Source organism: Drosophila suzukii, unplaced genomic scaffold, assembly GCF_043229965.1.
Source record: "Drosophila suzukii unplaced genomic scaffold, CBGP_Dsuzu_IsoJpt1.0 scf_4, whole genome shotgun sequence".
Classification (NCBI taxonomy): Eukaryota; Metazoa; Arthropoda; class Insecta; order Diptera; family Drosophilidae; genus Drosophila; species Drosophila suzukii.
Window position 1 is genome coordinate 4,167,580 of NW_027255927.1, and position 24,146 is coordinate 4,191,725.

Sequence of the window (24,146 nt, forward strand, 5' to 3'; positions counted from 1 at the left end):
GGTATCTACCTGTCCTGTTTGATTCTGTGTCAGCTCCCACGGCTCTCTTTCAGTTGAATCGCCTAGCCTTGGAGGGCTCGAACTACGGGGTTGATGATTCTCTCCGCGCGTTGTTGCTCGGGTCACTCTTCCGGTGGTGGGTTGGAATAAGACCTTTTATGTAGGTGGGCACTCTTTGAAGGCCTCCGATTTCTTTAATAGTTTTGTCACTTTGTGCCATACATACAGGCATGCCTTTTTTTTATTTTACTTTCCCTTTCTAGTCAGCTTAAACCTTCCAAACGGAAACTGGCTGTGCTTAGACAAGGAATCTGCCAAAAAAAATCCTCCCGCCAGTCGTCGGAAATCAGGTTGTTTGACCGAACCAATCAAATGACCTGACAAACTAGCCTAGTACGTCGTGGGGCGTCGGCCAGAGAAACTAAAAATCGTACACCGCCCAAATATGTCAAAGGAAACCGAATAGATTCGAGCCTACAAACGTCTTGACAAAAGCCTAGTACGTCGTGGGGCGTCGGCTTTTCGTTCCCTGTCAGCTCCTCCACCCCCACTATGTCCTGGATCGACAAACGAACAATAGACCCAATAGACCTCTTAAACGACCTACCCTAAGCCTTGCACGTAAATTGTATTTACGTTAATTTCAACAAGTAGTCGATCAGCACGTAGTTTTATAATATTATAATAAGGAAATCTCATAGTTCTTGATTTAAGGAAATTTAGTCACAGAAGTTATTATAATATTTGTCCGTAAAGTTCGTTAGTCGTCAGTTCACACTGCCCCACAAGCTTAGCTGTCGCTTGACCGCAATACAATCGGGCTGTTTCGGCCATATTCCCTCCCCTTCACACATTCGTGTGCCAAATGGATCGTCGCCGGACGTTCAATTCGATCCCCTGTAGTGAAGGTTGTCCGTCGAAAGTTATGTCATTGTTCTTGACTTACTCCACTTCTCGCGTCAGCACACCCCCTTGTTAAAGTTCTAGCACTCCATGGCTTTGATTTATTTTTCACATTATAAATTTATTGAGTAATACATATCGGCATGCGCCGTGAATGAGTAATATAATATTGGCTAATGCACCTAATGCACCACCTATTAATGAGCACACATCAGCAAGACGCTGACTATTCACGACTGCAAACAGCGCTCAGAGGGCTCTTGCAATTGTACATACAATTACAAGGCTGATACTCGCCGCTGAAAAGTAAATGTTTAATTTGTATATAAAAATGTACGTTTATAAAGATTATGGTTAGTATACCTAATTGATTCTGTAGTTACGGTTAGGTTAGGTTAGGTTAGGGCGGCTGTCGGACTATAGTCCGACACACTTAGACCATTGTGTGATACTGCATTGTGATACCGCATGATCTCGTTTTTTCCTTCTCTAGGGTCCCGTTTCTAGAAGTTTCAGCCTGTGTTAAGCTGATCAGCATGTCTTCCACCCGGAAGATATAATATGGGCACTTATGCTTTTGAGATTAATCTCCGATATTTCGGTAAGATCGTCGATGAAGGGGCTTCTTTCAGTCTGAGTCTGCATAGGGCTGGGCAGAAGCAGAGAAGGTGTTCTACCCTTTCCACTTCTTCCTCATTCCTACAGCTTCGGCAGAAATCATTTTGCGGGGCTTTTAGCTTGCCGGCATGTGCGCCAACAAGACAGTGGCCTGTAGGAGTTCGAATCAACATGCCACACTCTGTGCGGCTGAGTTTGAGTAACTCCGAGGTTTTTTTTTTGTTTATCACAGGCCATGTCTGGTGAGAGATGCGACTCTGTGGTGCGTTTTGCCAATGGGTGTTGGCTAGTGTGTTGAAGTGGTCTTTTATGTTTAGCTTGCAAGTAGCCATGGGCATACCGACATTTTCCTCTCCTGGTAGGAGAGGCTTGGTGGTGCCCTGCCTGGCTAATTCGTCCGCTATGCAGTTGCCTACGATTTCCCGGTGGCCCGGAACCCATATTAGGCTGATAGTAAACTGATTTGCCATCTCGTGGAGAGATCTGCGACAGTCTGCTATTGTACGGGAGTTGGTGTTTGTCGAGTAGATCGACTTAATAGCCGCTTGGCTGTCACTATATATGTTTAGGTGTCCTCTCGCGAGGCTAAAGTTCCCTAAACAGGTTAGTGCTTCTTTTATAGCGTGGACCTCCGCCTGAAAGACGCTACAGTGGTCCGGAAGCCTGAATGACTTCCTGATATCTAATTGTTCGGAGTATACACCTACGCCAATGTGTCCTTCTAATTTGGAGCCATTTGTATAGAAACAGATTGCGTCCGTCGTGCCCGGTCGGCCCTGTTCCCATTCCTCTCTATCAGGAATCAGGGCCTCAAAGGGTGTGTGACTATATTTAATGGATTTGCATAGATCCGTGATCTTCGGAATCGATTTATCATGCTGGAGAATTTTAGCATGGCCATAAAATTGGGCTTTCCACTGCCCTGTGTCCCTCAGTCGAATAGCTGCCGATTTGGCCCTTTCCATGCCTGCTAAGTCCAGGCTAGGGAGGTTCAAGATCGCATTCAGCGCTTCATTCGGGGTGGTTCGAAGGGCTCCACTAATACACAAAGCCGCCATTCGCTGTACTTTGTTTAGAGGAGTCAGTATGCATTGTTTGTGCAAGGCGGTCCACCACAGAGCCACTCCGTACAGAAGGATTGGCTTGCCTACCGCTGTGTATATCCAGTTAACTATTCTTGGGGACATGCCCCATCTTAGCCCGATTGCTTTTTTACAGGAGTAAAGTGCAATAGTCGCTTTTTTGGTTCTCTCTTGGTTGTTTAAGCCCCATTTGAGGCGTTTATCTAGTACTAACCCCAAGTACCTGGCGTGATCGCTAAAAGGGAGATTACAGTTGTTAAAAATGGGTGGGTTAAGTTGTGGAATTTTGTACCTATTTGTAAATAGAACGTTCTGTTCTGTTTTCGAGGGATTTACCCCGAGTCCGTTCGCTATCGTCCATTCCGATAGTATTTTAAGTTTAGCGGTCATAAGATCGCAAAGTGTTTGTGGATATTTTCCATTAAAGATGATGGCGACGTCGTCTGCGTATGCCACGACCTTACAACCTCCTCCCTCCAGAATCCGCAGAAGTTTATTTACTGCGATATTCCACAAGAGGGGTGATAGTACACCTCCTTGCGGGGTACCTCTGTTCACTAGTCTAGTCTGGGTTGAGGTCCCTAGTGTGGCTGTGACCATTCTGCTTATCAGCAATTTATGGATTAGCCTCACCATTGGCGGCTCAACCCCTAGTTCTGTGAGAGATTCTGTTATAGCAGTGGGAAGCACGTTATTGAAGGTTCCCTCTATATCCAGGAAAGCGATCAGTGTGTATTCCTTGATGTTGAGTGATTTCTCGATGCTGTTTACCACCAAGTGTAGCGCCGATTCGGTTGACTTACCTTTGGTGTAAGCGTGTTGTGCTTCTGATATTTGTGTCGGGTCTACGGTGGCCCTTATGTGTAGGCTTATCATTCTTTCAAAGCTCTTAAGCAGGAATGATGTTAGGCTTATTGGCCTAAAATCCTTTGCTGTGGTGTGAGTGGCCTTCCCTGCCTTGGGAATGAAAACCACCTTTGTTTCTTGCCATGCTGTTGGTCGTTCTCCTACCGCCAGGATGGACTGGAAGATTTTTTTCAACCAGTTTATGGCTATTTGTCCTGCTTGCTGGATGTGAGCCGGTGTTATCCCGTCCGGTCCCGACGATTTGTATGGTTTGAAACTATGAATGGACCGTTTCATGTTGCGGTCTGATAGGAGTGGACCTATTTCGATTCCCTCTCCTGCTCCTCTTTCAGGAGGATGACCTGCTTGTTGGCTCCCCGGGAAGTGAGCGTCTAGGAGCAGGTCCAATGAATCTTTACTGGAGTCTGACCATGATCCATTTGCTTTTTGAAGATAGCCCAAAGGCGCGGCTGTCTTAGAGAGTATTTTCCTGACCCTTGCGGCATCAGTTGTTTTTTCTATGTCAGAGCAGAAGGTCTGCCATGCCATTCGTTTTGCTCTTCTAATGGCCTTTTTGTAGGAGGCTAGTTCATACTTGTAGCTCAGCCAATTAGTGTCCTCATTTCCCGCCTTTGCTCTGTTAAACAGGCATCTGCAGTTGGTGAGGATAGATAGTTGTTGGGTCCACCAGGGGGGGTTTTTTTCTTCCTCTTGGTTTCTCTGTGGGGCATGCCATTTTGAAGGCAGTGTTGCATGCCTCTGTGAATTTGTATACTGTTTCGTCCAGCTCCTGTGGGTTTGTGCTGCTTTCTGACGGTTCCATGGGGAGGATATTTGTCAGAACTTCATCGTACCTGTGCCAGTCGGCTCGTCTGGGGCTAGCGAAGCTGACCGGCAAGGGCGAATCAAGGGACAATACAGTTTCTATGAATCTATGGTCCGAAAAGGAGTGCTCGTCAGAGACTGCCCAGTTTTTGACTGCGCCTACGAGTGAATCTGATACCAAAGTTAGATCTATGATCGTTTGGCAAGCTTTAGTTATGAAAGCAGGGACAGGGACATTGCCCGTATTGCATAAGAATAGGTTCGAATTTAGAATAAAATCAAAAAGAGACTCACCTCTGTCGTTGTTGTTTGGGCAACCCCACTGGGTGTGATGGGCGTTGGCGTCACAGCCTATTACCAATCCGTTCTTGAGCTTTCGCATTCCTCTGCCAGTCCTCTGACCAGCGCATCTGGGAGGTTTTCCTTCTCAAAGGCCAAATAGGCCGATAGAAACCTTATAGAGCCACTTTGCAGCTCCAGGCTTACTGCGGTGTTGTCTCCGTTGCTGTAATTGCGAAGTAGAAATTTACTAAGATGCCTTTTGGCTAATATGCAGGTTCGAATTTTCCCTTCTTTGGGGTCAAGCATAAGCTTGTATTCCTTTGTTCCTAGTCCTGCAACCTTGCCTCCTACTACCCAAGGTTCCTGTACAAGGACTAGGTCGGCTCCGCCTTCGGTCAGGTGAAGCAGAAGTGCAGCAGACGCTTTTTACTGTGGTGAAGGTTTACTTGTAGAAGTCTTAGTGACATCTACAGCTTCAACCTCCACCACAGTGACGGCGGCCTCCTCTGTGTCGCTGAGGTCTACGTCCTCGATTGCCGGTCCGGGCGCTCTCTGCTTAGCGACGAATCAGTAGAGTAGCCGTCCTCCGGCCCACCAGGTGCCTCCAACTCCTCAGCAAGCACCTGCTCGGCTGGGTTGCCGGCAGAGCTGCTAGCGGCGTTGGAGTCGCCCTTATACACTTTGATGTGTATCGCACTGAACCCGAAGTTCAGCACTCCTCAAGCAGTCTCGATCGGAGCAACTGACTCCTTGTTCAGGACCAAAACCGCCTGGTTGACATCCCCTTCATGCTCCTCCACCTTGACGACTTTCCAGTCCTTCGTGGGGAGGTGCGGGTTGCATTCTTGAAACATGAAGAGGATGTCCTCCAGCGTCTTGATCGCTGCTGGAAGCCAGATCCTGGCTCGGGGTCTACTGGGGACATCGCACCAGTCGAGCGCAACGATGTTCGCCCCTTCGTAAACCTCGCCGAGCTTGCTTGTCGCCTCTTTGTACATATCAGCCGACCGCTGACTGTCGCATGCTACCACCTTGACGCTGCCCTGAAACCAGCCCGCGTCCATACAGCAGGGCGAGGTGCCTGGCTTTTCCCGTACCATGCGCAGGCAAATGAGGGAAAGGTGGGACTCCATTGCCTTCCACTTGTTCCTGGGAATCCTGCCCCTTCGGATTTTCCTTGCCAATGAGGCCGAGTAGGAGAAGGTCCGTCGTGATTTCGGCGAACGAGACAGATGGCTGGATCTTAGATCTCTTCGCCGATGGCCCGGGTAGTTCGAGGGATCGCTGCCTTTTCGCCTGAGTCCCTTCTTGAGTGGGCTTTTCCTGCCCGTAGCTTGGAAGCACCTTCCTTGCCCACTCTACCTTCTTTAGCCTTTTAGGCGAAGGTGTGGCAACGGTGCTCCTAGTGTGTGAACGCAGAGTCTGGGCGGCAGTCCGCCTTTCTGCGTATGTGTATTTAGCACCAGCGGGTGGCCCGAGCGCCTTGGCAGTGCCTACCGTTGTTTTTGGCGCAGATGCGCACGTGGCGGAGGCGTTTGCGGTTGGCTTTCTGCCACCCATCATCCCCAGTTTGGGATGCGGCCCTTTCTGGACCGTGCTGGTATGGAAGGTGGAACCAGTGTTCGTCTTATCCATGGGTTTTTTAAGAGTACCCGTCTCTGTGTTTTTTGTTGTTGTGTTTTCTGTTTTATGCTCCATAATTTGGTCCCACGAGTTGCGGAGAAGGGGAAAAGTCCGCCCGGGCAGAGATCCGCGATGCCCGGGTAAGGCGATAATTAGAACAGGGGGTCGCCATGTCCCTGAGCACACCGTTTGAGACTGGGCTAGTTTTGATCCGGGGCCCCAGCCAGGCTGACTCTTGGCACGGTCCGTATTACACCGTAGTCTGACCCGGAGTGAGATGTTTTTTTGGGAGGGGAGTTGGGTAGGTGTTGTGTTGGGAGTGGGTTTGTGTAAAGCAACTATTTAGATGCGGCTGAACAACTCGCATCGTCGGTATTGCTTCGTTGCAAAATACCCGCTGGCTGTCCGGGACTGTTTATTTACTGGGGTTTCCGTCCACGATTCCGTGTTTGACTTATCCCACCAGCTTATTCACAACCTGCGACCCGCTCGGTTGCCCCAGCTAGGCGACTTTGGAACCATCTCACAAGTTCCTCAGCCGAGGTAGTTACGGTTATTTATAAGGAATGTGAGGAGTTGAATAACTCCCCCAGCAGATGGCCGGCCGCTTACCAGTTACGCGGCGAATTCGCGTAGTAACGGCGCGGCGAGGAGAGTTTGGAGACTTGGATGGAGAACGAGAGAGTTTGGAGACCAAGGATGTAGAGCGAGAGAGTTTGGAGATCAAGGATGGAGATCGAGAGAGTTTGGAAATCAAGGACGGAGAGCGAGAGAGTTTGGAGACCAAGCATGGAGAACGAGAGAGAATGGAGACTTCGCGGGCAAGGCAAGAGTGCCGTGTGCAAAAACAGGATAACGGAACTCCACCGGACTTTGGACTCTCCCGTGAACTTTGGACCGGGAGAGGAAGTGCCACATCTCGGCAGTGGAGCGGCACACAGGCGTGCCACAAGCATCACGGGAATCAGCGGGACTGCAGCAGTGGGCGGAGCATCGATTGAAAGCGGTTCGTGAAGGACAAGTGGGCCAACCAGGAGGCACGGACCTTGGACCCAGAGTGGAGAGATCCAGCGGGCCGTGCGCAAAAGGGAAATAACGGTTCCCGGAAGCCCTATATAAGGCCGCAGAGCGCTGGCAACTGGATCAGTCGATCACGAGGAGTCAAACCTTCAAGATCAGTTAAAGTACCAAGTAAACAGTCAGTCAAGCAAATAATCTACGAGGGAGCTACAACCAAGCGAGTCGTCGGAAGCAACGCCGTGGGAAGCACACAAGGAGCAAGATCGCCACGTCGAGACGTTCGGGATTAGGACATCAGGAATCTCCGAATTGAGACACAGGTGGCTGAGTTCTGGAAGGCACCACGCGGCTAAGTCAAGGCGTTTGTTTTCCAACTTTGTCACGACCACACCCTGGCGAGTCGCCCGGCGGGTCTGTCAGAGACAAGCAAAAGAGTCCTACGACGAAGAACCGTCAGCTGGGGGAGGAAAGTTGTCTGCGACCCAGCGTACCTTGCCCGACCAAGCAGGACCTGGCGTGAAGGACGAGCGGTAGATCGATTTGTGGTTTCAAGAGGCGGCCGCCTGGAGAGCCCTGCGATTACCGGCGAAGTTCCCGAGCAGCAATCACCCAACTTCCCGAGTGCCAGAACGACGGACATCGACAGCGACACCAGCGGACATTTCCGGCAGCCACGTTACCATCGCCGCGCGGAGCTCATTGGGGAGCGCAGGAGCGTCGCGGACGTCACGCATTAGGGCGAAGCCGGGTGGAACGTTCGTCTGCGCTAGGCGTAAAGCGAAGTGAACCGCTAGACAGCTTCCTGGCGGCAGCCTTGACTGTCAGCGCGCACTGAGCAAGAACCGTCCGGGACAGAGCAAGGGACAGGTACTGCCTCGAAAGGCGTCGGCTCTCCAGGCTTGTTCACCCTAGTCTGAGAACGGCGACGCTTCGCTAAGCCCACAAGGCCGAACTCTCTGCGGATGTAAGGCGGAACAAGCGACCCCGAGGCAACGCGTCGGCAAGCAAGCAGAGGCGGCCACTACGAGCGTCCCGAGACCCAGGATCCAGAGGAGGACGAGTCAACGCGTCGAGGAGCCAGTAAGAGGAGCGCCAGCAGCCGGCGGAACCAGAGCCAAGAGATACCGAAGCCAGCCCAGCCACACACCCGCTGTACTAATACCACGAGAACAAATCCCACTGTTACCATTTGAACCCCTTTGTTTTCTCACTGATCTACGGGCAATCACGTCATATAAATTTGGTGGGACGAATACACAATCTTCTGAGCTAGACGCACGAATCTCGTAGCGAGCAGACACACAAAAATCAGTTCGTTACATCTGGCGCCCAACGTGATTGTCCCAACAGTGAGAACAGCACAGTAAAAATGGGAAAGAAGTGGATTTACCGCCTCAAGAAGGAAGACTTCGCCCATGTCGCACAGAGGCTCAACGTCGCCCTGGAGGGCAGGCTAGACGACATGCGGAAGGCACTATCGGAATACTACTCCGAAACAGAGAATGATCCACAGCTCGTCGACATCTGGGCCGAGCTGGAGGCGACATACTACGACAGAGCCGGCCCAAGCATTACGTTAACGAACGCTGAAGGGGACAACCTGGTGGCAAGCCTGAGCATTGACAACATGCAAAAAGAGGCCCACAGGAGAGAATCAAGCCAAGAAAAGAAAGCAGCAGCGCTGACCCCGAGACCAAGCCAGTCGGACTACGCAAAGGTCGCTAAGCAGGTCCGCGAGTGGTCGTTCAGGCTCGACGGGGCGGAAAAACCATTCGAGTTCCTGGAGCAGGTAGAATGGTCCGCCAACACGTACGGTTTGGAGCTTGATATGATCCCTCGAGCGATGCCGGAGTTGCTAAAAGGAAGGGCTTTGAAATGGTTCATCGCCAACAATAAGCAGTGTAGAACTTGGGCAGAATTCATTGAAAGTTTCCACACATATTTCCTGCCAAGAGACTTCTTCACCAGGCTGGCGGACCAGGTCCGGCAAAGGAAGCAAGGCTTCAGCGAGTCGTTCAAGGACTACATGATCGACATGCAGACGATGGTGAGGCCACTTAACTATTCTACGAAAGAGACTTTAAGGGTCATTAAAGAGAACTGCACCCCAAGCCTACGGATGTTCTTAAGAGCATACAAAGTGTCGGACCTGGACACGCTAATGATCCTAGCCGATGAGTACCAAGAACTTGAAAAGGAATGGGAAGTCTTCGCACAGGAGAATAAGTTCTCAAAGACAAAGTCGGCGTCACCAACACAGGTGACATGCAGGAGATGCGAGGAGGTAGATAACCAGGACACATGAAGAAACGACCAATGGTCACCACCCCGCCAAGCCAGACGACAGCAGGCAACAGACGCACCACGCGGAGGCCATTGGGCACCACCCCCACAGCAACAGAGACAGCCAAACAATTCCTTGTGGAGGCCGCCAAGCAACACACAGAGGCCACAAGATGCCACCGATATCACAGACCCGCAGGAGGCCTGTCGGAAATGCGGTGGAAACGGACACTGGGCTAGAGGATGTCGAAACCAGCGGCTGTTATTTTGCTGGATATGCAGCAAGGTGGGTGTTAGGAGCGTCGATTGCTGCCAACGATCGGGAAATGGCCAGCGATCTCAGCCGCAGAGAGGCGAGCAGGGATCGCACAATGTCACCTCTCCAAACTAACGGGCAAGCTAATCGAGGAGGAGCAGCAGTTGTCCGCAGCTGTGACGATTGGTGGGAAAAGCTACGAAGCCACAATCGACACCGGAGCAACGGCAAGCTTCGTTAGCGAAGAATTGGCGGACAATATTGCTGCTCTAGGAAAGATTACCAGGACGAGACGGCAAGTTAGGTTGGCAGATGGAAGGTGCGGCGGAATTAATGCGCAACTCGAGGTGGAGGTCAAATTCGGCAACAAACAAGTGACCATGAGCCTGTTGATTTTACCCGGGGTAGTGGATCCATTAGTGTTGGGATGGAACTTCCTGAAACAAGTCGGAACCGAGATAAGGTGTGCTGGACACGAGATAATAATACCAGCCAGGAACCTACACAATGGATGGCTCGAGGAGAAGCTATCATTAGCAGTCGTTCAACAAGTAAACGAGTTGGACGATACTACAGCGTTCCTTGAAACAGAGCTGGCAGACTTCAGCACAATGTCGGGAACATCGAATATGGCAGAGCACCAGATCAAAATGAAGGACGACAAGCCAATCAAGCAGAGATACTACCCAAAGAACCCATAAATTCAAGGGGAAATCAACGCAAAGGTGGACGAGCTTCTCCAAATGGGGTTCATAGAGTATTCAAAAAGCCCATACAGCTCCCCCATCGTGATGGTGAAAAGAAGACAGGCAAGTGGAGACTGTGTGTCGACTTCAGGCAGATCAACGCGAAGTCAGTGAAGGATGCCTACCCAATGCCCCGCATAAACTACATCCTAGATCAACTAAGGGAAGCGCGGTACATCAGCAGTTTGGACCTGAAGGACGGATACTGGCAGATCCCACTGGAAGAGAGTAGCAGGCAATATACTGCGTTTACGGTACCAGGCAAAGGTCTGTTTCAGTGGAGGGTAATGCCGTTCGGACTTCACTCGGCGTCGGCAACGTTTCAGCGAGTCTTGGACCAAGTAATTGGTCCCGAGATGTCACCTCACGCATTCGCTTACCAGGATGACATAATAGTGATCGGTCGCACGCTGGAAGAACATAAAAGAAACCTGAGGGAAGTGTTCCGGCGTCTAAAGGAGGCAAACCTGAGGCTGAATCCAGAAAAATGCCAATTTTTCAAAAAGGAGCTGCTATACCTGCGACATCGAGTGACTAGCGAGGGAATAGGAACAGATCCGGAAAAAGTAGCCGCCATCGCCGAACTAGAACCGCCTTCGTCTGTCAAAGAGCTCCGGCAGTACCTAGGAGTAGCGTCGTGGTACCGCCGATTTGTACAAGATTTTTCCAGAATAGTCAAACCCCTGAATGACCTGCTGCGCAAAGGCAGTAAGTGGGAGTGGACACCAGAGCACCAGATGGCGTTTGAGGAAGTAAAAGCAAGACTCGTGGCAGATCCGGTGCTAGCATGCCCGGACTTCAGTAGAACTTTCATCCTGCAAACAGACGCCAGCGACTACGGCATCGGAGCGATACTGACCCAGGACACCGAAAAGGGCGAAAGAGTAATCTCCTACTCAAGCCGAACACTGAACGGCGCGGAAAAGAACTACTCGACAACGGAGAAGGAGTGTTTGGCGATCGTCTGGGCGATCCGGACGCTCAGGCCATATCTGGAAGGTTACCACTTTAAGGTAGTAACCGACCACATGGCCCTGAAGTGGCTCAACAGCAAAGAAAGCCCTTCAGGAAGGATCGCCAGATGGGCCCTGGAGCTACAACAGTACGACTTTGAGATAGCGTACAGAAAGGGTCAGCTAAACGTGGTGGCCGACGCATTATCAAGACAACCACTACCGGAAACGCTACGAAGTTTAAAAGAGTTTTAAATGCGTTTAGGGAGCGCATAATCGCAAGGTACGGGGTCCCGAGGGTGGTCATAACGGACAATGGAGTAAAGTTTGCAAGCCGCATTTTTAAAAATTTCCTGGCTGAGATGGGTATCAGTCAACAATTCACCGCGCCATACACACCACAAGAGAATCCGACCGAACGAGCAAACAGAACGGTCAAGACCATGATTGCGCAGTTCGCAGGGCAGGACCAGAGAAACTGGGACGAGAAGTGGCCGGAGATTATGCTAGCAGTGAACACGAGCACATCGGAATCCACCGGCCATACACCGGCGTTTCTTACCCAGGGAAGGGAACCACGTCTACCCAGCAGCCTATATGATAAGGAAACCCAAGGCACTGGACGAGCTACGGAGACCCCTGAGGAAAATGCCAACAAACTAAGAGAGGTATTTGAGATCGTGCGGCGAAATATGGAAAAGGCGTCCCAGGACCAAGCCAGACACTACAATCTGAGAAGGAGGCAATGGTCATCAGCGGTGGGCGACATAGTGTGGGCCAAGGAACATCACCTGTCCAAAGCGGCCGAAGGATTCGCTGCAAAACTAGCCCCGAGGTACGATGGCCCTTACCAGGTTGTAGATTTGGTCTCTCCAGTGATCTGCAAAATTCGCCACACACAGTCGAAGAAAGAAAAGACAGTTCACGTTGGTGAGCTCAAGCAACAATTAAACGAGCAGACAGCAGAAACGTCAGATGTCTAACAACAGGTACGAGGCGACAGGATTAGGCGTCAGGCCGAAGCGAGAGTCATCCGTACGCCACGCAGAAAGATCAACCATAAATATAGGTCATACGGGTAACATATAGGGATCCAACCGCAAGGCAGCAGGATTCAGCGTCGGGCAGTTGCCAGAGTCATCCGCGATCACGCCAGGCGGAAGGGACACTTACAAAACGGCACAAGGATACGGATAACATATAGGTATCCAACCGCAAGGCAGCAGGATTCAGCGTTGGGCAGTTGCCAGTGTCATCCGCGATTACGCCAGGCGGAAGAAACACTTACAAAACGGCACAAGGAAACGGATAACATATAGGGATCCAACCGCAAGGCAGCAGGATTCAGCGTCGGGCAGTTGCCAGAGTCATCCGCAATTACGCCAGGCGGAAGGGACATTTACAAAACATCACAAGGATACGGGTAGCATATAGTGAGCCGCCGGATTCAGCGTCGGGCAGTTGCCAGAGTCATCCGTGGTTAGGCCAGGCGGGAAGGACACGGACAAGGTCGACAACAACAGTAGCGAAAGCATATCACGTCAACAAGGATACCCTAACAATACCCTAAGTGTGCCCAAAGGACACCCGAAGGACACCCTTGGGATAGCCCAACGATACCCTAAGGATACGCGAAGGACACCCCAAACAATACCTCTAAGTGTGCCCAAAGGACACCCGTAGGACACCATTGGGATAGCCCAACGATACCCTAAGGATACCCGTAGGACACCCCAAACGATACCCCAAGGATACCCAAGGATACCCAAGGATACCCCAATAGTACCCAAAGGACACCCGAAAGATACCCAAGGGATAGCCCAATGATACCCCAAGGATACCCAAGGATACCCCAATAGTACTCAAAAGACACCTCAAGGATACCCCAATAATGCCCAAAGGATACCAAGGATACCAACCAGGAACGCCCCGAAGCAAGGTGTAGGCCCAAGGACAACTTCCAAGGATACTCACCAAGGGTGATCAAGGTAGGGTCTCAAGTAAGTTGGTTACGGAACCGGGGGGTACAACGAACCGCAGCATCCAGAGTGCCACGGTGATCTGAGGGAGTACAACTTGTGGTTTACGAAGAAAGAGGGAAGACGGTACAGCAAAGAGAGCTGTACCGTAAGAGAGCGAGCGCTCCAAAGAAAGGACATAACGGTATCGGGCAAAAGGAAGGCGCGCAACCGAGGTTTCATGTATGGGGAGCCTGGCGACGGTCGAGCACTACAATTGAAAACACCAAGATGAGCACACGCGTCACCAGAGCCGAAGCACGCAGGAGGATGGCGGCCCTTCAGGAACCTCGCCCGGGGCAAGGATGGTCGGAGACCCGGCCTACCCGAGCGCCGCGGCGGGCCCTGGAGCGGACCCGAGACGTGGAGGTGGTCGGCGATCCCACCGTCGAGGAGAGAGAGTGGCGACTCCGGAAGGCGGCGGCGGGCGGTCGGATACCGCGCGGGACGACAGACGTCGGAGGAGCGGAACTCCCGAGGACCCACTCGGAGGAGGTCTGTCGGGCCACCGAGGAGACTCGGAAAAGGTTCCGAGACCGGGAGCCGTCGGACGAGGAGCAGCGGTCGACGGAGGAGGAGGCGAGATGGCAGACGCGGCGGCGGCAGGACCACGAGGCGGCGGCGGCGCGATGGCATGCCCGCTTGCGAGAGGCGGAGGAAGAGGAGCGACGGCTGTGGGAGGCACCGGTAGAGGACTCGTGGGAGGTGCCACTCACCCCCAGATACGCGGCCGAGGAGCCCGGTCCGAGGAGCGAGGATGGGGACGAGCCATGCGCGCCATCCCCTCCGCGGTGGTTGCCAGAGGTACCACCCACTCCCCGCTACGAAGGGGAGTGGCTCACAGACGACGCTCGAGACGGCGACGGAGGAGCACCGTTGGCCACGCCGCCGTGGAGGCCGGCCCGGCCACCCACGCCGCGATACATCGAGCCACAGCGACCGGAGGAGCCGACGCCAAGCGAGGAGTCGACCGCGCAGCCGATGCCACAACCGCAGAAGGAGGAAGTTTACCAGGCACGGGCGGGGAGCCGTCGGTGGTGCGGACGGAGGTGCCGGCCGCGCACGTGAGCCACAGCACACGGGCGTTCGTAGCCGAGGGCGTGCGGTGGCGGCAGCAGACGCTGATATGGACGTGGCCCGAGGGGCCCGCGACAGGACCGACCAAGGAGAAGCCCAGGATATGGGAGGAGGGGGACCCCCGGACGAGAAGCCGACAGGATGCATGGGTCCCGCCGACACCAAGCACGGGCCCGCCAACACCGGCGACGACGGCAGCGACGGGGGAGGCGGAGTCGCTGGAGAAAGGACCGTGGGTGTGGCCCGAGCCACCGGCCACCCAAAGGACTCCGCAGCGACAAAATTCGACACCCGGATCGACGCGCCCGCGGCCGCAGTTCATGCGGCAGGTATCGGCGTCGGAGGGAAGCGGTTGGCGCGAGATCGCCAGGAGCGAGTGGCCGGAGGGAATAGAGGAGGCACCCGCGGTCGCGACCGCACGGCGGAAGGGCGGCAGGCGTTGCGTCCTGGTCAGCGAAGGCGGACGACGGTACCGGGTGAGGCTCGGAGTCGCGGGCACCCGGGTGTTCGCGCAGTAGAAATAAACGAAAAAAAAAATGAAAAAAAAAAACACAATGGTTTCCCAAATAACAAGACAAGGGGACACGGGGCCAAGAGTTTGATTGGAGACGTGGCTAGAAGAGAACGGGGCATGCATGGGCCACTCCAGCAACCTTAAAGTCAAAGGGTCTTAATACAGGAAGCAGAGACGAACATCAAATACTTACCTGCTGTCCCGGTTGCAAAGTGAATGCGAAGTCCTCTCCGCACCCGCTCTCGAGGGCTGCCAATATGGAGTCCGATGCAGCCGACAGAGGACGAGTGAAGGGCGAGAGAGGACGAAAGGAGAGAAAAGGATAAGATGAAAAGGAGTAAAGGAAATGCAGAAAACTTACCTATGAAAATTGCAAAATCACCACGAGCCAGGGAAGGGGGCGCCTCGATAGGCGATCGATTGGCACTGGACGATAGTGCGACCGATGGGCACACGAAAATGGAAATATCGGCCAAGGTGGAAATATCGCAAACGAGCAGGTGGCAACGCCGCACCGTCGGTATCGATATGCGAATAAACATCGATCACGCACGAATGGTGTGACCAGGCGGAGGAACCAATAAAAGGAGTAGAACGCAGCAATGAGCAGCGAGCTGGGGATCGATAGCCCATGAGTATCGATGTCTCAGTGGAAACACGGGAAATATTGGCGCGGGAGATTTAAAGTTGCTACGAGGAGGATGACCAGCGCTGTAGCAACTTAAGGGAGTTAAGAGCGTCGAGGGAGTATCAAGGGAGCAACGAGGGAGCGCCGCGGGAATCACAAGGACTCGAAGGCTAGGACATGCAGGGAAACGCCGGAGAGTAGAAACAAGTTCTAAATGTTTCCCGAAGTAAGGGGGGAATGTGAGGAGTTGAATAACTCCCCACAAATAGAAGCAGCAGCAAATGGCCGGCCGCTTGCCAGATACGCGGCGAATTCGCGTAGTAACGGCGCGGCGAGGAGAGTTTGGAAACTTGGATGGAGAACGAGAGAGTTTGGAGACCAAAAATGGAGAGCGAGAGAGTTTGGAGACCAAGGATGGAGATCGAGGGAGTTTGGAAACCAAGGACGGAGAGCGAGAGAGTTTGGAGACCAAGCATGGAGAACGAGAGAGAATGGAGACTTCGCGGGCAAGGCAAGAGTGCCGTGTGCAAAAACAGGATAACGGAACTCCACCGGACTTTGGAATCTCCCGTGAACTTTGGACCGGGAGAGGAAGTGCCACATCTCGGCAGTGGAGCGGCACACAGGCGTGCCACAAGCATCACGGGAATCAGCGGGACTGCAGCAGTGGGCGGAGCATCGATTGAAAGCGGTTCGTGAAGGACAAGTGGGTCAACCAGGAGGCACGGACTTTGGACCCAGAGTGGAGAGATCCAGCGGGCCGTGCGCAAAAGGGAAATAACGGTTCCCGGAAGCCCTATATAAGGCCGCAGAGCGCTGGCAGCTGGATCAGTCGATCACGAGGAGTCGAACCTTCAAGATCAGTTAAAGTACGAAGTAAACAGTCAGTCAAGCAAATAATCTACGAGGGAGCTACAACCAAGCGAGTCGTCGGAAGCAGCGCCGTGGGAAGCACACAAGGAGCAAGATCGCCACGTCGAGACGTTCGGGATTAGGACATCAGGAATATCCGAATTGAGACACAGGTGACTGAGTTCTGGAAGGCACCACGCGGCTAAGTCAAGGCGTTTGTTTTCCAACTTTGTCACGACCACACCCTGGCGAGTCGCCCGGCGGGAGGAAAGTTGTCTGCGACCCAGCGTACCTTGCCCGACCAAGCAGGACCTGGCGTGAAGGACGAGCGGTAGATCGATTTGTGGTTTCAAGAGGCGGCCGCCTGGAGAGCCCTGCGATTACCGGCGAAGTTCCCGAACAGCAATCGCCCAACTCCCCGAGTGCCAGAACGACAAGATACTGGTCAGAAGACAGCGCAGGGGACATCGACAGCGACACCAGCGGACATTTCCGGCAGCCACGTTACCATCGCCGCGCGGAGCTCATTGGGGAGCGCAGGAGCGTCGCGGACGTCACGCATTAGGGCGAAGCCGGGTGGAACGTTCGTCTTCGTAAAGCGAAGTGAACCGCTAGACAGCTTCCTGGCGGCAGCCTTGACTGTCAGCGCGAACTGAGCAAGAACCTAGCGGGACCGTCCGGGACAGAGCAAGGGACAGGTATTGCCTCGAAGGGCGTGGGCCTGGAGAGCAGGGCTTGTTCACCCTAGTCTGAGAACGGTGACGCTTCCCTAAGCCCACAAGGCCGAACTCTCTGCGGGTCTAAGGCGCAACAAGCGACCCCGAGGCAACGCGTCGGCAAGCAAGCAGAGGCGGCCACTACGAGCGTCCCGAGACCCATGATCCAGAGGAGGACGAGTCAACGCGTCGAGGAGCCAGAAAGAGGAGCGCCAGCAGCCGGCGGAACCAGAGCCAAGAGATACCGAAGCCAGCCCAGCCACACACCCGCTGTACTAATACCACGAGAATAAATCCCACTGTTACCATTTGAACGCTTTGTTTTCTCACTGATCTACGGGCAATCACGTCATATAAATTTGGTGGGACGAACGCACAATCTTCTGAGCTAGCCGCACGAATCTCGTAGCGAGCAGACACACAAAATCAGTTCGTTACAACTTATACTTTTAATTCTTCGGTATGACCGATCGCGCCTTCAATCCGAAATAGACTGACTTCTTAATTTTAAAAATTTATCCAACGAGCCTCGGCCAGAAGCTTTTCTCTCTTAAGCTTCCAGAACTTTAATTTTTGTTTAAAATAAACGCTTACGCATCTCGTTCTAAAATGAAATTATGCTGACCGATGCAATTTGATTGAAAATCGGAACGCAATATGATCTGAACTTATAACGCAATACTGTCGGCTTCGAACGAAAGTTTTTTGGGCTTCGAGCGGAAGCTTTTGTTTACTTTACGATTGGTTTATTTATTTTAGCAGGACGGTCAAGCCCGGCCCTCGAAGTTAATGGAAAATGCAAAGGCAGAAACTTACACAAAGGCAACGGCAATGTCGCTGAAGGCGGGCAATATAGCTGAGATTGAATTTATACATTTGTTTATTGAATTCATAAGTTGAACCGTTTTACGGGTTGGATAACTCACATGCATTAAATACTGAGCTTAATACATTGTAAAATATATCAACAGCCTCAGTCATATTAGTGCATCAGTAAAGATCGGAGCAATCAAAGCAAGCTTTATGTGTTGAAAGTTTGCTTTACGGAAGTATTAAATTTGTTAGGCATATATTGAGAATTCAGCCAACAACAAAATATAGAAACATGTTGTGTGTAGAACTACCGGGAAGAGACAAAAATTCGATGTCGTTTCTTTCTTCACCGTTCTCAGACTCAGACTACGGTGAGTAGGTGCCGCGCTCCCCCGGGCTATGACCGCCTGTCCCTTGCTCTGTCCCGGATGCTCACGCTAGGATTTCGCACAGAAGCTGCCTAGCAGTTCACTTCGCTGTAAGCCTAGTATAAGCAGATGTTCCATCCTAGCTTCCCCTGTTTCTAGTTTTTCGTCACGTTTCTGCGTTGCTCTATGAGTTTTTTGTTGCTGGCGTGATGTTACTGCTGACGACGTTCGCCGCTGACGATGCCTGCTCTTGGATGTGGTTGCCGCGAAGTTGGATGTATCGTGGTCTCTGGGTTTCTCGAGGTTTCGGACAAACGGGACTTCGCTCGCAAAACCGCTGGGCCTCTCCAGGACTACTCCTCTTGAAAATCGATCGTAGGCCGGCACACGCCGCTCTTAAAGCTCTTGGGGTATAATATCTGCATGAGCCATCCCTTGTGTCGGTTTCTCGTGTGCAATACGATATTGTGTTCAGGACACTTTATTTCGCTTTCAACTTGTGTAAGGAAATGAATTTAACCTCGAGCTGTGCATTTATTCCGCTGCATCTACCGTAATTTAACCTAACTTGCCGTCTTGTCCTTGTAACCTTTCCTAGAGCAGCCAGATTGTCCGCCAGTTCTTCGCTAATAAAGTTCGGTGTTGACCTGGTGTCAATTGTGGCTGGTGTGGTTGGTGCTGCCGACTTCCCTGCCCTGGGGAACTTTGTCTCCTGTACGAACGCTTTCCGCTTCCTTTCCAGTCCCTTATACTCGTCGGCTAAGATCATTACGGTCTTAGTGGAGTTACCTCTCGGTGAATAATTGCGTGGCCCCGTCATCGTCTTCATGTCGATCATATAGTCCTTAAAAGACTTGCTAAAGCCCTGCTTCCGTTGCTTGACTTGATACGCAAGCTTCGTGAATAAGTCTCTTGGTAGGAAACAGGTGTGTAAGGTCTTTATGAATTCTACCTAGGTTTTCCATTGCTTGTTGTTCGAAATGAACTACTGCAAAGCCCCCTTAAGTACTAAAATGGTTTTTCCACACCGTCGATCCTGAATGAACACTGGCGGTGCTGTTTGGCTTAACTCTCTCCTATAGGCCTCCTTTTGCAGGTTGTCGAAGGTAACGTTAACGTTGTTAACCTGATGCTCGGGCCTGCTTTATCGCGGCCGAGATGTCGACGAGTTTTGGTTCCTTTTCCGTCTCTGAATAATATTTATAAAATGCCCATGTAATCGTGACCGCCGAGTAGATCAGTGAGGAGGAACAGAATCTAAGGGTTTTCTGTGAGCTTATTTCGTTTGGCTTATTACAGCTGGTCGATGATCGCTCACCTCGCCGACTCTGTGATCCTGTAGCGCGAGACGCTCCAGGTGTTGATCGCCTCTGCTCGCTTGCTGATGAGTTGACTCAACGGCTGCTTGTCTCGTGGACTAGGGAAACGTCACCGGTCTCAGACTAGGGAGAAAAGGTGCCGCGCTCCAGGGCTACGTCTGTCGAAAGAACGAGATCCTGTACCTTGATATATGCCGGGCGGACCTACTATGATTTCGTTCAGTTCGCGCTGACAGTTAAGGCTGATGCTACCTAGCAATTCCCTTCTCTTTCGCCTAGGCGAAAGACCTAGGAGTTCCACTCTAGCCGTCGATGCCGATGCCGATTTCCTGTGCTTTTCTCCTGGATATACTTTCTGATAGGCTTTTCAGAGCCACAATTGGTCATGGCTAGTAGCGATTTCTGGCACTCGGGATCTCGCCCAATTGCGTTCTAGGACCTCGCTGGTAAAACCGGTGGACTCTCCAGGACTACGCACTTTGAAACAACAATCGCCCTTCATGACTAGTCGCGCCCAGGACCTACTCAATTTGCACTTGACGAACGGCGGGACACGACGAAGAAGTGTTTGGGCAAGGCACCCTGAGTTTAGGAACAAATCCCCTTGACTTAGACGTGTGATACCCTCAGGACCTCACCTACCTGTGTCTCAATTCGGAGATTCCTGATGTTACAATCCCGAACGTCTTGACGTAGCGATCTTGCTTCTTCTAGGTTTTCCACGGCGCTGCTTTCAATGACTTGACTTGTTGTTGTTGACTTGTTGTTCACTTGATGCCGGTTGACTGATTCTTTGATTTTAGTAGTCTGACTGATTTTGATGGGTTGAGTCCTCGACTTATCCAGCTGCCAGCGCTTTGCGGTCTTTAATAGGGCCTCCGGGAACCGCTATTTTGCTCTTGCGTACGGCACGCTGGTACTCTACACTCCAGGTCCAAAGTCCGTGGTTTCTGTTGACGTCTTGACGCCGTCCTGCAGACACTTCAGCGGCATGTGGTCCGCATGAGCGCTATGATCGCACTTTCTTTCCTGGTCCAAAGTTCATAGCATAGTCCAAAGTGCTGTGCCGTTCGGTTATTTACTTTTGCACACGGCACCTGCGAAGTCTCCACTCTCTCTCTCCAAAATCGTTCTCCAAACTCTCTTTCTCCAACTTCTCATTCTCCAAATCTGCCAACTTTTTCATTCTCCGACTATTGTCTCTATCCAAATTCGAATTCTCCAACTTATCTTTCTTCAAACTCTGTTCGCATTGCCGATACTAAGCGCTCGTCGCTTATCTGGTAGCTGACAGATGAATCTCTCGAAGCTCCCTTGATGTTCCCTCGAAGCTCCCATGACGCCCACAGCACTATCTTAGGTTTCCGAGCACCTCAGGGTGACCTCATCATCGTCTGCATGTCGATCATGAAGTCCTTAAAGGCTCACTGTAGCCCTGCTCCCGTTGCCTGACTTGATTCGCCAGCCGAGAGAAGAAGACTCTCAGCAAAAAATATGAATTCCGGGCAGGTTGCCCATTGCTTGCTGTTGGCAATGAATCAGCTCAAAGTCCTATCCTTGAGCAATTTCGGCATCGCACAAGAAATCATGTCATTGCCGTATGTGTTGGCGCACAACTCTACTTGCTCCAACTATCGCTCTTTAAACTTTTTTCCTCCAAATTATAATTCTCCAACCACTCATTCGCCATGTGTTGTTCTCCTACTTTTCATTCTGCACTTTCTCATTCACCAACTTTTGTTCTCCAAACTATCATTTTCCACTTTCTCAATTTCTAACTCGTTCTCCAACCTCTCCTCGCCTTGTTGTTACTAAGCGCTGACACGCCACTTATCTGATAACCGGCTGGCCATCCTATATAACTGCCGCTGCATTTTGTGAAGAGCTCCTCACAAAGTTATAAAGAACATGGCACCAAAATGTAGTTCTGAGGGTCCGGCTTCCCAGAAAATGTCAAATATATACTAACTTGCTATATGCATTTTTTTTCAGGGGTTGGAGGTTTGTAATGCTGAACTGGAGCCTATACTTACTACTTTATCCAAACCACATGCTCAAGCTATTGTACAACGGGTAAGGGTCTTGAATCGAACAGTTCGGGGTCGCACAAAAAGTCGATCAAAGCGTAAGCCTGATATACGAGATGTTTTTCGCGATTTTGATGTAAGTAAAATGTAAGTAAGTATGTTCATATTTATATTTCGTGGATCGAACCGTTTATAAATTATGTTAATTAAAAATTAAAATAAAATTCGACATAATTTTTAATGTGGGGCCATCCCGCAACCGCGACCTTAATGTCCTCGATGGACATCGATTTTCTAGGAAATCACCATGGATAATCAATATAGAACTTACAAGGCGAATCTTAAAAATCGTTATCTAAGGAGGACCATATTTGCTTTTCATTTTTTGAATATGGGATATTACACCTGATTTTTTTGACTGACAGGGAAAAACATCATGGTCATGCTTACAAAACTCGTGATTATAAACAGAAGTAATCTAAATCAGTATAGCATTAAATAATCTAATTCGTACTTTTTTTATTTAATTAGTTAAATTTACTCCCCACAACCATATCATATCAGAAATTCAAGAATTGGACTTCCAACAACCGATAGAGAATCGGTTGGATCCTAAATAAATAAATAATTTTGAGCATATATTTGATCTATGTTTAAAAAAAGAATGCTATAAAGTCGTGAACGTAAAAATTAATAAAAATACTTCAATCGATTTTTTTTTTGGCAAATTTGCCTTAGAGAATCTTTTGTAATCTTTACGTTTACAATTTTGTAGTGTTCTTTTTTTAAGCATTCATCAAATAATTTTATTTATGGTATGAATAATATTGCCAATCACATTGAAGATCCCGTGAGGTAATTGTAATTCTTCAGAAAGAAGAATCGTGCCAGGTAGCCTATATAGAACTTTTTCCTTCCCTAAAGCGGAATAGCATCCTTTAAATCTCGCCATAAACGTTAGACATCGGGTCGAAAAAATATAGAGAGTGGATGAACTTTATGTAATAAAACCCTTTGTAATCCAGGCATTCATATGCCGCCCAACATTTGGAGACAATGGTGACCCCGCTGGCGATGTTTAACTAGATTAGAGGGATGAGTGTATCCCTGTTCCGATCTTTAACTGCAGGAACAATTTTCCGAACTCAGTCGATACCTTCAAACACCCATTAGCCCTCTAATGGTTACCGGTTGCGCCATTGCCTCTAATATAGAACTTGTCGTTTTTTGAAGCCCAATCTTTAAATATTTCACGAAGGAAAAGGAATTATTGAGTAGTCCGCAACAGTTTGGGAAGATGAACAGATGTCTTTGCTCCATTTACTCCCTTTTAGTGCTTTTCAACAATGGGTAAACGCACTTCCGTCTCTTTCTTGTTCGCTTATGTGAATGCACTGCAGGTTAGAACGCAAAGAGCGATAAGACCATTTCTAAGAGAAACAGAAACAAAAATTGTTTTTTGTTCAGTCAAAGTAAAAATAAACTAGAAGACATTACAATTTACAATGAAATATGTTGAGAATCGTTGGATGCTGGGTTTCTCCGCAGTTACACTCCAAGTAATCTCCACAGCTAGCTTGTCCGTAAATAGCTTTAAATAATCGTACAGCTCACGATAAGCACGTAATTTCGCACCCTTTGTTGAAGGGGACATTTAAATATGTTAAGCAATTAAAAACATTGAGAAAAAAACAAAGCTTTTGAAACGTACAAATTTGATACAAAACCGCACTGTACACAGCCAAATCGCGCAACGAAATGACGCTCGGTCGAAAAATAACAACAAATTTTCAGAAAAAAAGGTGTAACGGAAAATTTCCGCGACCTCTACTTATGGCTTGTTTTTTTCCACCAATTACTTTACCTTTTACTCTACGAGTAACGGGTATACTAGATTCGTCGGAAAGTATGTAACAGGCAGAAGGAAGCGTTTCCGACCCCATAAAGTATATATATTCTTGATCAGGATCACTAGCCGAGTCGATCTAGCCATGTTCGTCTGTCTGTCTGTCCGGATGAACGCTGAGATCTCGGAAACTATAAGAGCTAGTGCCACGCCCACCCTAACGCCCACAAACCGCCCAAAACTGTGGCTCCTACAGTTTTGATGCTAGAATAAAAATTTTAACTAAAATGTATTGTTCTCATCAATACTTATCGATTGATCAATAAAAAGTTTGCCACGCCCACTTTAACGCCCACAAACCGCGCAAACCTGTGACGCCAATAAATTTCATGCTAGATTAAAAATTTTAACTGAAATGTACTGGCCTCGTCAATACCTATCGATTGATAAAAAAAAAATTGCCACACCCACTCTATCGCCCATTACGCTTAAATCTGTCTACCGCCGGTAGGTGGCGCATTTTAATCTCGC

At 50.3% G+C, this 24,146-nt stretch overlaps 1 protein-coding gene across 19 annotated transcripts in view; it reads left to right on the forward strand.

The window, feature by feature from the left end:
• Positions 1 to 24,146, forward strand: part of conu (Rho GTPase-activating protein conundrum) — a 307,155-nt gene that overhangs the window by 119,828 nt on the left and 163,181 nt on the right. For 12 of the 19 annotated variants that reach the window (XM_070999143.1, XM_070999136.1, XM_070999137.1 and 9 more), the window contains one exon: positions 21,735 to 21,905. The exons of 1 other annotated variant lie outside the window; for it this stretch is intronic. In XM_070999143.1, the coding sequence (XP_070855244.1) occupies positions 21,735 to 21,905 (171 nt within the window). Of the gene's footprint in view, positions 1 to 21,734; positions 21,917 to 24,146 lie in introns of all 19 variants that reach the window. 6 more of the 19 variants (XR_011605727.1, XM_070999140.1, XM_070999142.1 and 3 more) reach the window with 1 other exon arrangement.